General features: G+C 46.6%; 1 protein-coding gene across 1 annotated transcript in view; it reads right to left on the reverse strand.

Moving 5' to 3' along the window:
* The window catches only part of robo2 (roundabout, axon guidance receptor, homolog 2 (Drosophila)), a 1,057,792-nt gene that overhangs the window by 87,622 nt on the left and 955,249 nt on the right, over positions 1–14,921 (reverse strand). Inside the window, exons 15-16 of the mRNA XM_052015293.1 lie at positions 10,074–10,305; positions 3,662–3,786 (exon numbers count right to left, since the gene is read on the reverse strand). Of these exons, the coding sequence (XP_051871253.1) occupies positions 3,662–3,786; positions 10,074–10,305 (357 nt within the window). The remainder of the gene's footprint in view (positions 1–3,661; positions 3,787–10,073; positions 10,306–14,921) is intronic.

Below are 14,921 nucleotides of genomic sequence, written 5' to 3' on the forward strand. Positions count from 1 at the left end.
TGGACCACAGGAACCTCCTGGGAAGGTCTATATGCCGAGGTATCACAAGGCCAAATGAGAACAAAAGATGACCGTAGCAAATCATTTTCAGCCAAGGCAATACATGACTTTGTATGTGGAGGCATTGGCATCTTGAAGAGGTGTTGAAGAGCATCATCAGGACATCTAAAGAGAGGCTGGTCCACAAAACACAGCAAGAAAGGAACAGGAAATTATGTTCCTAGAAGCAGGAGTTGTTGGAGGTAAAGGTCTCTCGAGAGCTATTAGCTTCATTGAACGCTGACTTTGCATATCTCTCTGACTTTCAATAAGTTTCCTGGCTTATAGTCCATATGTTGCAGGTCAACGTCGTAGAAACGTAGAAACATAGAAAACCTACAGCACAATACAGGCCCTTCGGCCCACAAACTTGTGCCAAACATGTCCCTACCTTAGAAATTACTAGGCTTACTCATAGCCCTCTATTTTTCTAAGCTCCATGTACCTATCTAAAAGTCTCTTAAAAGACCCTATTGTATCCGCCTCCACCACCATTGCCGGCAGCCCATTCCACACACTCACCACTCTCTGAGTAAAAAACTTACCCCTGACATCTCCTCTGTACCTACTCTGCAGCACCTTAAACCTGTGTCCTCTTGTGGCAACCATTTCAGCCCTGGGAAAAAGCCTCTGACTATCCACACGATCAATGCCTCTCAACGTCAGTCAACAATGTGAGTTGGGCTTGTGTCCTTCATCTCATTGAAGTTGGTAAATTGGTTTATTATTGTCACATGTACTGAGCTGCAGTGAGAAACTTTGTTTTGCATGCCATCCAGACAGATCATTTCATTACAACAGTGCATCGAGGTAGTACAGAGGAAACGCAGTAACAGAATGCAGAATAAAGTGTTACAGTTACAGAGAAATTGCAGTGCAGGCAGACAATAAGGTGCAAGGCCATGATGAGGTAGACTGCAGGGTTAAGAGTCTATTAAGAGTCCAAGTTATTATATCCAAAGAAGGAAAAATCCTTCTTTGGTTTCAGAAGTGACAGTTGTGTCCCAATACTTATTCAAAGAAGAGGAATTGAGGCCTGGGGCGGATCAGCCATGATCATATTGAATGGCAGGGCCAGGCTAAAGGGGGTAAATAACCTATTACTGCTCCTATTTTCTTCTGCTCTTTGTGCCTTAGTTTACAGGCTGAAAATGAGAGCTGTGAAGGTCAGTACTAACCACAGGGCACTTGTTGGGGTAACTCTGATGATTGATAGTCTTTGGCAGCCCTTGTTAACCTCCAATTTGTTGTTTAATTAAAAGCAAATAATGGGCACAGTGGTTTGCCTCCAACAACTCCTGCTTCTAGGAACATGATCTTCACTTCTTTTCTCGCTGTGTTCTGTGGACCACTCTCTCTTGAGATATGCTGATGATGCTCCCTGACACTTGGGGAGATTTAATCTGCTCCCCCAACTTCAAAAGCTCTCCCAATTCACTGCAATTTACACCATTCAGGTGTTACCTCTGGAAGGCATTCAGTAAATACTCTTGTTTGAAATTGCTGGCAAGAGTTGAAGCAAATGGAATTGAAGGCAAATTAAAAGATAAGGTAAGATTTCTTTATTAGTCACATGTACATCGAAACACACAGTGAAATGCATCTTTTGCGTAGTGTTCTGGGGGCAGCCCGCAAGTGTCGCCACGCCTCCGGCACCAACATAGCACACCCACAACTTCCTAACCTGTACGTCTTTTGGAATGTGGGGGGAAACCGGAGCACCCGGAGGAAACCCACGCAGACACGGGGAGAATGTACAGACTCCTTACAGACAGCGGCGGGAATTGAACCCGGGTCACTGGTGCTGTAATAGCGTTACATTAACCGCTACACTACCATGCCTGGGTTGGTTGGGGAACAGCTGAAGGATAGGAGACAGAGAAAAGGGATAATGGACATTGCCAAGATGGGAGTGATGTCCCAGAGGAATCCGAGAGTTGTGTTGGGGCAACAACTATTCACTATTAATGATCTCGGTGATTCATAGATTCATAGAAGTTATACAGCAGGAAAACAGGCCCTTCAGCCCAACTCGTCCATGCTGAGCAAAATGCCTACCTACGCTAATCCCACATACCTGACTCAGTGAGATAGTGAGCATGGACTGATCTTGCACACAATGACACTGTAAGTGTTCTAAATGGGGGCACTGATTCACAAAGAGGTAGTATCAGAAAAAACTGGCAAATAGGTTCAAGTGTGGGCAACTGTGAGATTATTCACTTTGATCTTATTGAATTTAGGCCTTTCTACATAGAATTACTAATTCCTTTAATTGGCCTTTCTACATCATGGAAACCAGTCTCCCCTCCATGGACTCTGTCTATACTTCTCGCTGTCTCAGTAAAGCAGCCAGCATAATCAAAGACCCCACCCATTCTGGACATTCTCTCTTCTCCCCTCTACCATCGGGCAGAAGATACAAAAGCCTGGAAGTAGGTACCACCAGGCTAAAGGACAGCTTCTATCCCACTGTTATAAGACTATTGAACGATTTCCTAGTACGATAAGATGATCCTTGGCCTCACAATCTACTTTGTTATTATCTTGCACCTTATTGTCTGCCTGCACTGCACTTTCTCTGTAACTGTAACACATTATTCTGCATTCTGTATTGTTTTCCCTTGTACTACCTTAATGCACTATGTAATGAATTGATCTGTATGATCGGTATGCATGACAAGTTTTTCACTGTACCTCGGCACATGTGACAATAATAAACCAATTCCAATTTCAATGCATAATCTACAAGAGATTGCGCACACTAGGATTGTATCCTCTAGAATTCGAAATTAAGAATGGATCTGCTTGAAGTTTTCAATGTATAAAACGACTGAATGAGTAGAAAACAGAAGCTATTTTGACTGGTTGGGAAGTCTGGGACAGGGTCCAGAGTGTCAAGGTTGGAGCAAAAAACAAACTGCTCAAGGAACTGAAGGGTCGAGCAGCATCTGTGGGGGAAGGGGACGGTCAACATTTCGGATCATTCTGTTATTGCTTTTCCCTTGTACTACTTCAATGTGCTGATGTGATGAAATAATTTGTATGGATGGCATGCAGAACAGTTTTTCTCTGTACCTTGGTATACATGACAACAATAATGAACAAATTAATTTAATAAACCAAAACATCAGGACTGAGAGTGGAGAGGGAAGATAGCCGGGATAAAGAGGACAGGGAGAGGGGTGAGACAGGGGGTTAGGTGGACCAAGGAGGGGTGAAGTATATCGGGCAGAAGGAGCCAGGTGAGGGGAAGGGAGGGTGAAGGGGGATACAGAAGCTGGAGGGTGAAAAGCAGGGTCAAGATTGGAGCCAGGGTTTCCTAAGCGAAGATAGGAAATACTCCAACTGGAGAGAATTGTCACACGATATCCTGCATTCTGTCATTGCTTTTCCTTTTGTCCTACCTCAATGTACTTATGTATGAGTGCTTGTGGCCCCTTAGCCTTGAGCAGGATGGGGAGACACAACAGAATGCAGTAAGACGGGTGAAGATCGTTCAGAGGACAACAAGACAGTCCCCCGAGTCTCAGAGTGTTCCAGGTACCAGTTGGAGACCTGAAACCCATCTCAACGGCAGCCCAACTCCCAATCCGACATGAGTCTTTTCCCTCCAGCCCACCTTGTACTCCTGGATGATGCCATTCTGCTGCTCTGCAGGGGGAGGATCCCACGAGACACTGATGCTGGTGCTGTTGTGGTTCCCAACCGTCAGCACCGTCACGGACTGCGGTGGTGCTCCAGGAGCTGTGGAGAGAAAGAATTAATCCAACTTGTGCACCACCTCAATTAAACAGAGGCATTTCAGGATGCTGGCTTGACCACCCATTGCAGGTTGGGGTCAAAGGAGTAACTGAGTGGTATTAAATACAAAGAGAAAGAATAGGAAACACTCAGCAGGTCAGGCAGCATCTGCTGAGAGAGAAACACAGTTAATGCTCATCAAATTCAGGAAATAATTTTGTTTTAAGTTGTTGAGAGGGGGAGGGGTGGAGAAAAACCAAGGGGATGAAAGTATCCTGACTGGTTGCATCACGGTCTGGGACGGCAATTCAAATGCACAGGAACATAAGAAGCTGCAGAGAGTAGTGGACTCAGCCCAATATGTCACGGGCACATCCCTCCCCACCATCGGGAGTATCTACAGGAGGTGCTGCCTCAAGGAGGCAACATCCATCTTCAAAGATCCCCACCATCTGGGCCATGCTAACTTCTCGCAGCTCCCATCGGGCAGGAGGTACAGAAGCCTGAAGTCCCACACCACCAGGTTCAGGAACAGTCAGGTCAGCTGTGATCTCATCAGATGGAAAAGCAGGCTCAGAGGTCTGTATGGTCTGCTCTAGTTCCCATTCAGAGTCATAGAGTCATAGAGCACTGCAGCACAGAAACAGGCCCTTCGGCCCATCCAGTCCATGCCAACCTGATCTTCTGCCTAGTCCCACCTACCTGCACCTGGACCATGTCCCTCCAAACCCCTCCCATCCATGCACCTATCCAAACTTCTCTTAAATGTTACAATTGTACCCGCATCCACCACGTCCTCTGGCAGCTCGTTCCACACTTGCATCGCTTAACCTATGTCCTCTAGTTCTAGTCTCACCCAGCCTGAGGGGAAAAAGCCTGTATGCATTCACCCTATCTTTACCCCTCATAATCTTGTATACCTCTATAAGATAGAACATAGAACATTAGAGCACTGTACAAGCCCTTCAGCCCACGATGTTGTGCCGACATTTTATCCTACTCTAAGATTTATCTAACCCTTCTCTCCCACATAGCCCTCCACTTTTCTATCATCCATGTAGCTATCTAAGACTTTCTTAAATGTCCCTAATGTATCTGCCTCTGCCAGCACCCCTGGCAGCACGTTCCATGCACCCATCACTCTCTGTGTAAAAAAACTTATCTCTAATATCCCCCCTGTACTTTCCTCCAATCACCTTAAAATTATGGTGGTGGGTGCGTGGAACGCACTGCCGTCAGGGGTGGCGGAGGCAAGCACATCAGGAACACTTAAGAGATTCTTAGATAGGCACATGAATGACAGAGAAATGGAGGGCTATGTGGGAGGGAAGGGTTAGGTAGATCTTAGAGCAGGATAAAATGTCGGCACAATATCGTGGGCCGAAGGGCCTGTACTGTATCGTAATGTTCTATATTCTATGTACTTCTCCCTCTATCCTTATTCAACAACTAGTTTTTAGGCACCCCTGTGGATTGTAGAGGAAAATAGAACTGCATTCTTCTTCCAGAACTAGGAGAGAATGCCCCTCCGTTCTGCCTCTTGTGCGTATTATGACCTTGTCTCCACCACAGTGTCTACCTGCTGTACAACACATGAGGACCGGCATACCTTTATGGACTGAGTGGAACATGTGGTATGACTTTTGGTGCATTGTTGTACCAGCCACTGCTGTAACTTGAGAGTCATGGAGTTGTAGAGCACAGAAATGGGCCCTTTGACCGCCCACATCCATGTCAACCTTTTGCCCCTCTACACGAATCCAACTTGCCTACATTAGGACCCTATCTTCCATGCCTTGCCCCTTCATGTGCCTGTCTAAATGCCTCTTAGTTGTATGATTCCACCACTTCCTCTGGCAGCAAGTTCCACTATCGACCACTCTGTGTAGAAAACTTTCCCCTCATATCCCCTTTTAAACACCTTTCTCTCACCTTAAACTTATGCTCTCTTGTATTTGAAGCAGCTTTGTAGCCCTATCCCTGTTACTTGGTGAATTGTGGAGGGTCGTGGCTGTCATGTGACAGCACTGCCCATTACCTGGTCGAAAGACACACCACTGCCAATCAAGGTTTAGCTCCACCCCACCCATCAGTGCACACCTGACCATTGGTTCCTTTAAGCGCCTTTGTACTTGGCCTTGGGCCTTGGGCCTTTGTGATCCATTTGTCCTTGCTGGCATCGGGCCATTGGCCTTTTTAAATTACCTGGGCTGGACACCCCCCAGCCCTCCAGCACTATAAAGAGTGCCACATGTGCTCGGCTTGCTCTCTTTTGCCTGCCTGCCCTGAGGGATCACCCTGCTTCATCCCAGGCCGAGGAACCGTGGAACAGCGCTGGAGAAATCATTGGTAAGGTGTGCACTGTTAATAGGGTTGGGAGCATTCTAGTTAGTATCCCTGGTAGCACAGAGCCGTGCCTGCACTGAGTCAAGGGGTGGCGGGTATTGTATTGCTTTTCCTTGATTGTCCGTACCTGGTTCATTTTGTGTGTGTGTGTGTGTGTGTGTGTGTGTGTGTGTGTGTGTGTGTGTGTGTGTGTGTGTGTGTGTGTGTGTGTGTGTGTATTTTACCCCTGTTGCGATTTTCCCACGCTCGCTATAAACTGTGCGTGTGTGTGTGTTATTCCCGTTACACTTTCCCCGCGTCTGTCTCTTGTAAATAAATCACCTCTCTCTAAGACTGTGTTCAGAGTCCTTGCCTCTGAGACCCTGAATCTGTTTCACAGCACTTGGCTCAGAAACACCAGCTCTGAAGAGTCTACCCCCTCACTAATGCTGCCCTTCCTTTGATACCTGTAACATTGGGGACCAATGATCCAATATAGATTCAGGAGAAACCTTAACAACACACAATACACTGGAGAAACTCAGCAGGTCAGGCAGCATCTGTAGAGAGAAAAGGGCAGTCGACGTTTCAGGTCAAGACCCTTCACCTGGACTGAAAGAGAGAGGGGAGATAACCAGTGCAAAGAGGTGGAGGGAAGGGGTGGGGCAAGAGTTGACAGGTGATAGGTGAATCCAGGTGACAAGGGGTGGGGGGTGATGGGCGGATGGGGGAGGGAAGTGCGCTAATGGTGCCAGACGCCAGGAGGTGGAGGCCTCAAGATGATGGAATCTGATAGGGGAGGAAGGTGGAGTGTGGAATAGAGCGAGGGAGGCGGGGAGGGGAACCGGTGGGAGGAGTGTGTGGGTGACGGGCAGATCGAGAGGGTGGGGGGGTGGACATAAGAGCATAGGAAATAGGAGCAGGAGGAGGCCATCTGGCCTGTCGAGCCTTCTCCGCCGTTCAATAAGATCGTGGCTGATCCGGCCGTGGACTCAGATCCACCTGCCTGCCTTTTCCCTATAACCCTTAGTTCCCCCACTTTGCAAAAATCTGTGTGTGTCTTAAACATATTTAATGGGGTAGCCTCTACTGCTTCCCTGGGCAGAGAATTCCACGGGTTCACTACTCTCTGGGAAAAGCAGTTTCTCTTCATCTCCGTCCGAAATCTATGCCCCCAAATCTTGAGGCTATGTCCCCTGGTTCTAGTCTCAACTACCAGTGGAAACAACCTTCCTGCCTCTATCTTATCTCTCCCTTTCATAATTTTATATGTTTCTATAAGATCCCATCTCATTCTTCTGAATTCCAGCGAGTCTAGTCCCAGGCGACTCAATCTCCCCTCATATGTCAACCCTATGAAATGGGAAAGAGACAGGGTGATGGGGGCCAGTTGGATCAGGAGGGGGGGAGAAAAGGGACAGAGGGGAAGCAGTTACCAGAAGCTGGACAATTTAATGTTCATACCACCAGGCTGTAGGAAGCTGGCTATCTCCCCTCTATCTTTCAGTCCAGGTGAGGGATCTCGACCCGAAACGTCAACTGTCCATTTCCCTCCACAGATGCTGCCCGACCCGCTGAGTTCCTCCAGCAGCTTGTGTGTTGCCCCATTTTCTAGTATCTGCAGTCTCTTGTGTCTTCAGGAGAAATGTTGTCCAGAGTGTAGGGAGAACGTGGGACTCACTCCCACAGGGAGAGGTTGAGGTGAGGAGCAGGGATACATTGAAGGGGAAGCTGGATAAACACATGAGGGAGAGAGGACTGGAGGGATATGGTGATGGGGGAGATGGTTAGGGGTGGGAAGAGGCTGGTGTGAGGCAAGGAGAATTGGGCCTGATTCTGCGCTGTACACTCTGAGCATGACAGCTGAAGGAGCTTCAAGCATTGAACTCAGCGAGGGACACCATCAGAAATAAAAGCCTTGTTTTTGGCTCTGAGATTGTTTTTTTTCATTTCCCTCACCGCTGGTGTGAAGAAAAAAGTCACAGCTGAATCCTGACAAGTCAATTATTCTCCCGTTCAACATCTTCCCCGGGACACACTGTGAAAATAAAAGTTGCTACCGAACTCAGCAACCCCAGCCACAGGAAGCCCAATTTGTTATTTCCCACCAAGGCTAAAGGACTGAAGATAAACCTACCTCTGAAGTGTGATAAATCGTCTGCTGTGTAGAATGGAGAGATGGAACCAAGAAGGGACAATGTCAACCCCAGGCTCCACTGAGGAAGGAGAGGCGGTGGAGAGCGGAGTGAATGGGAAGGGAATGAGAAGAAAGGGAAGGGGCAGGACACTACTGGAAGCAATAAGAGTGAATGGTGAGAGCGAGAAGAGTCAGAGAGATGAAAGAGGAAAGGAATTGACAGTGAGAGAGGGGGAGAGGGTGAGGTGGGGAAGGGGGGTAGGGAATGGAGCAAATTAGAGAGGGAGTGAGTGTGAGAGAGAGAGAGAGAGACGGGAAAAAGAGAGACGGAGAAGGAGGGACAGAGGAGACAGACAGAGGAAGTAAGAAAGGGGAGGGAAGGAGAGAGAGAGAGAGAGAGAGGGAAGATGCCGAACGGAGGATGGATAAGCAAGAAAAAGGTGAAGACAGTGAAAGGAAAGGAGAAGAGAAAGGCAGCGGGAGAGAGAACAGTCAAGTGCAAACAGCATAGCTCACTTTCGTGCAAGGGTTGAAGCGAGGTCAGGTATTGACAGAACCATTTTTTAAACTCAGCAGTGAATGTCGTGGCTGTGGGCTCAGAAGGTTTGGTAAATGTGCAGCGCTCATGGAGAATGGGGAGTGGCGCAGATTAAGATATGGGAATTGGAAATACACCTGGGATTCCTGAAGGGAAACAAACTACAGGGCACTGCAATGTCAAGTTGTTTCTTATACGGCTGTGTTACCAAAGGCTTAAGGTTAAGTTAGTACACAATGCACCAACACCGGCAGGTACACACTATGCCTGGCATCAGCTGGTACACACACCAGCACTACCACGTACACGTTACACCAGGCAATATTCGTAAACCAATACCATTCATTAGCAGGTGAATATTCTACCTGGCATCTGTTGGTACACACAGCTTTGGCATTAGCAGGTACATATTACACCTGGCATCATTTGGTACACAATACATCATTGATCAGCATGTTACATCTGGTATCATAAGATATAGGAGCAGAATTAGGCCATTCAGCCCATCAAGTCTATTCCACCATTCAATCATGGTTGATTCTTTTTTTAATCAACCCCATTCTCCCCATAACCCTTAACCCCCTTACCAATCAAGAACCTATCAATCTCCGACTTAAATACACCCAATGACTTGGCCTCCACAGCCCTCTGTTGCAATGAATTCCACAGATTCACCACCCTCTGGCTGAAGAAATTCCTCCTCATCTCAGTTCTAAAGGGACATCCCTTTATTCTGAGGCTGGGCCCTCAGATCGTGCACTCTCCCACTAATGGTGACATCCTCTCCTTGTCCACTCTATCCAGGCCTTTCAGTATTTGATAGGTTTCAGTGAGATTCCCCTTCATCCTTCTGAAATCCTGGTATACCAGCATTAGTACATGTACATTGTACCAATCATCAGTTGGTACACCACTTTCCTACCCAACCTCTGTACATATAATGTAAAAATCGGTTATGGTCAGATGGACTGGTGATATGTTATACCAACGTGAGAATTAGGAGCAGGGGTCGGCCACCCAACACCTTGAGCCTGCTCCCCCATTCAATACGATCGTGGCTGATCGCAAGGATTGAACCTGGTTCTCTGTCACTGTGAGTCAACGGTTCTCCTAACTGCTCCACTGTGCTGCCTGCGGACTGCAGGGAAGGGGCAGAGGAATGGAACAGATGGGGTTTCTATACAGGAGCTGGCACAGACTCAATGGGCCAAACAGCCCCCTCCTGTGCTGTAACGAGTTAAAAACATCAGGTGGCTCCATCAGAAGTACACGTGCCGCTGAAAGACTCACCTTCCTCGTTCGTGCGTGCCGTCTTCGACTCACTGTCTATCCCCTGAAACTCGTTGAAGTATGGACGGACCTTCATCTCGTAGCTGACTCCCTTCTTCAGGTTGGTCAGGACGGTGCTGCGCTCCGTCGGCACCTTGACCTCCAGCACCTGCCAGGAGGAAGGGGAAGGGAGGCCGGAGATTTGACGGAACAGCACCCGGTAGCCCTGGATGAACTGCGACTGCCGGTCAACCTGTGTGGAACCAAGAGAAGAGGCAGCTGGTTTCTCTCAGCCAACCTGACTTGTTCATCACCCTCCAGGACCTAACAGTAACATTTCAGAGTAGATGCAAGATCTGGGAACCTATGCCCACTAATTCTTTGAAGATAGAAGTACAAGTCCGTGAAGCTGATTTGTTTTTGTCAGTAGACATGGGCGACATTGGCATTTAACACTCACCTATGGAAGCAGCCATCATAACTAAGGACCCCTCCTACTCTGGTCATTCTCTCTTCTCCCCCTCCCAATAGGCAGAAGATATAATATCCTGACTGCATAAACCACCAGACTCAAGGCCAGCTTCTATCCCCTTGTCATAAGACTCTTGAACAGACCTCTTGTAAGTTTTCGGTTTGTAAGACAAGCTTTTTCGGTTTGTACGACAAGCTTTTCACTGTACCTCGGTACAAGTGACAATAATAAACCAATACCAATACCAATCTTGTACGATAAATATGAACTCTTGACCTCACAAACTCTCTCATCGTGGCCCTTTCACTTTATTGTCTGCCTCCACTGCACTTTCTCTGTAATGGTAACACGATGTTCTGCATTCTGTTATTGCTTTTCCCTGTGTACCACCTCAATGTACTCATGTTTTGGGATGATCTGTACATATGGCATGCAAAACAAAGCTTTTCACTGTACCTCAGTACATGCAACAATAATAAACCAATTAGACTCATAGATTAACAGTACGGAAACAGGCCCTTCGGCCCATCTTGTCCATGCTGACTAAGGTGCCCACTTAAACTAGTCCCATTTGCCCATGTTTGGCCCATATCCCCCTAGACCTTTCCTATCCATGGACCTGTCCAAATGCCTTTTAAATGCTGTTATTGTACCTGCCTCAAGCACTTCCCCAGCAGCTCGTTCTATGTACGCACCACCCTGAGCATGAAGAAGTTGTTCCTCAGCTCCCTTTTAGATCTTTCCCCTCTCACCTTAAACCTATGCTCTCTAGTTTTTGATTCATTTCCTCTGGGAAAAAGACTGTGTGCGTTCAACCTACCTACGCCCCTCATGATGTTATACACCTCATGCTATAAAGTCCTAGACTGCCCAACCTCTCCCGATAACTCAGGCCCTCGAGTCCTGGCAACATCCTCCTAAATCTTCTCTGCACTCATTCCAGCTTAATGACGTCTTTCCTATAACAGGGCGACCAAAACTGCGCACAGTACTTCAAGTGCAGCCTCACCAATGCCTTGTAAAACAGCAACAAGTCGATGAAGCTGATCTTTGTTTAGTCAGTAGACATGGGCATCAACTGCTATTGGAACTGGTTTATTATTGTCACTTGTACCGAGGTACAGTGAAAACTTGTTTTGCATACCGATCGTACAGATCAATTCATTACACAGTGCATTGAGGCAGTACAAGGTAAGACAATACAGTATGCAGAATAAAGAGTCACAGCTACAGAGAAAGTGCAGTGCAGGTAGACAATAAGGTGCAAGGTAGATTGTGAGGTCAGGAGTCCATCTTATCATACTAGGGAACCGTTCAATAGTCTTAGGACAGTGTGATAGAAGCTGTCCTTGAGCCTGGTGGTACGTGCTTTCAGGCTTTTGTATCTTCTGCCCGATGGGAGAGGGGAGAAGAGAGAATGTCCGGGGTGGGAGGGGACTTTGATTATGTTGGCTGCTTTACCAAGGCAGCAAGAAGTGAAGACAGAGTCCACGGAGGGGAGGCTGGTTTCTGTGATGTGCTGAGCTGTGTCCACAGTTTCTAGTGGTCCCGGGCAGAGCACTTGCCATACCAAGCCGTGATGCGTCCAGATAGGATGCTTTCTGTGGTGCATTGGTAAAAGTCGGTGAGGGTTATCATTGGTACTTGATACCATCTGTGAAATGATTGGTAGGAGTTTGATACAGTTAACTAGCTTGTTGGGCCCTTTCAGAGAATCATACATTTTACTTTGGAGTGCATATTGGCATGGACTTGGTAGTGATGTTCGATGTCTTTCTGTTAAGGATGCTGGTGAACCAGATAAGATTTTTGCAACAATCCTATTTTTCCATTGTCACCATTACTGAGATGAGCTTCTTAAATTCCAGAATATATAAATAACAAAATTTTAATTCCCATGCATACACGGTGGATTTTGAATTCACATCTCAGGATCATCAGTCCAAGCCTCTGGAGTGCTTCCAAGAAAATCACAAGGTTATCGTCCCCCAAATGGACGGCGGCTATGTTCAAGAGCATCGGGTTTATAAACAGATTCACATAACACAAAAATAAGGAGATTATAACAAATCTTTAAAAATCACTGGTTGGACCAGTGTTTCCAATTCTGGACACCGCATTTAAATGAGGATGGGAAAGATTTGGGTAATCTTCAAAGGGAAATTGGATAAAAAGGAAATATTTACTGAGCTATGAGGAAAGACCAGATGGAGTGGGACTAATTGGATAATTCTTTCAAGGAGCTTCTGAATGGTCTCCGAGTGTGTCATGAGATTTTATAGGCCAGTAACTCCAGCCAACAATTCCAGTCCAAGATGCAGCTGTTTTCATTCAGGGATGACATGACCTCACTTTAACCTGAATTACCGGAAATTGAGTGTTCCCGAAATCGTAAAATGGTGGTGCTGGATGAGGTCACTCGGTCCATTGTGCCTGCACCGGTTCTTTGAAAGAGCTGCCCAATTAGTCGCGCTTGCCCTCCTTTCTCCTCAAAGCTCCGTGAATAGTCAGTTATATCCAACTCCCCTGGTAAGATCCTCTTGAATTGATTTCCATCACCCCTTCGGTCAATGCATTCTGGATGACAACTCCACAAACAAAAAAAGTCCTCTGCATCACCCCACTGATGCATCAATTGATCCCACCTGGTTATTGGCTCTCCCATTAAAAGAATGTTTCTTCTTATTTATAATTATGAGCACTGCATTAACTTTTCCTCGAAACTTCTCTACCTCTGGGAGAACAATCACAACTTCCGACTCTCCTCACGGCAAAAATCCCTTGTCCCTGTTTGACTTACGGTTTGTCGACAATCTTGGAATTCCTTGATCTGATTCAAACTCTGTCCCCAAAATGAACAGTGGTTTGAAAGCTTGAAAAGAGGACTTTAATTGCCAGCCTAAGGCTATGTAAGGCCAGGCACCGAGGATTATAGTTTCGATTATATTGTTCCTGAAATTCAAATGACTGAGGAGTATGCCCTTCTGAGGAAGAAGCTTCCTGCATCTATCAAAGTGGGATGAATCATTGCCTCTTCTTGTAGGTAATCGAATCAATCCAATAATACCAAGATCTATCCTGACCCATTTCCCCCAATACAAATCAGCTTATCTATGTAACAATATCCATGCAACAACATTCAAAAGACATTTGGATAAGTACATGGATTGGAGGGGTTTAGAGGGATATGGGCCAAATGTGGGCAATGGGATTAGCTTGCTGGGTATCTCAGTCAGCAAGGACAAGTTGGGCCGAAGGGCCTGTTTCCATTCTCTATGGCTCTGTAGCAGACTCAGGGCCTTTCACCTTTCCCATTATGGTCGACGTTTATCTGTTGTTTCATGTGCTGACATTGAGCCATGTTGCATTTCAAAGAAAGAACTTGCACATGGAGTGTTTTCTAAACAACAAAGGAGGAAGTGTGGGGATCAAATTTTTGCCAGCAAGACCCCACTAGCAGCAGCGCACAGGTACAGCGGAGAGCATTCTGACTGGTTGCATCACAGCCTGTTACGGAGGAGCCAATGCACAGGATCGCAAGAGGCTGTGGAGGGTTGTAGACTCAGCCAGCTTCGTCATGGGCACAACCCTCCCCACCATCGAGGACATCTTCAAGAGGTGGTGCCTCAAGAAGGTGGCATCCATCACAAAGGATCCTCACCATCTGGGACATGCCCGCTTCTCGTATCATCGGGGAGGAGGTACAGGAGCCTGAAGACCCATGCTCAATCATTCAGGAACAGCTTCTTCCCCTCTGCCATCAGATTTCTGAATGGTCCATGAATCCATGAACACTACCTCATTATTCCTTTCTTTCTTGTGCACTATTTATTTATTTTTGTAAGTTACAGTAATTTTATATCTTTGCACTGTACTGCTGCCGAGTTTGTATGTTCTCCCCGTGTCTGCATGGGTTTCCTCCGGGTGCTCCGGTTTCCTCCCACATTCCAAAGATGTACGGGTTAGGAAGTTGTGGGCATGCTACGTTGGCACCGGAAGCGTGGCGACACTTGTGGGCTGCCCCCAGCACATTCTCAGTAACGCAAATGGATGCATTTCACTGTGTGTTTAGATGTACATGTGACAAATAATATCTTGCCTTATCTTAAAAGTCAGTGATAAAAATCTGATTTTGATTCTGAATGCATTTAGTGACATTAATTAATATCAACAATGAAGTGAATGCTTTCTCAACCCCAGGATATCCCTGAGGAAGTGCTGGCACCATTTTAACAATGTACCAGTCAATTTGCCTGCAGAGGTTGCCCATGAACAGCAATAATAAATAAGATCATTTATTTTACTGATGTCAGTTAAGGAAGAAATGCCCCTCTGAGAGAGGGCACGGTCTCATGTTTTTATGACCTACACAACAGTGCAGCCCTGGCCTTAGTACC

This window comes from Pristis pectinata, chromosome 4 (genome assembly GCF_009764475.1).
Source record: "Pristis pectinata isolate sPriPec2 chromosome 4, sPriPec2.1.pri, whole genome shotgun sequence".
In the NCBI taxonomy this organism is placed as follows: domain Eukaryota; kingdom Metazoa; phylum Chordata; class Chondrichthyes; order Rhinopristiformes; family Pristidae; genus Pristis; species Pristis pectinata.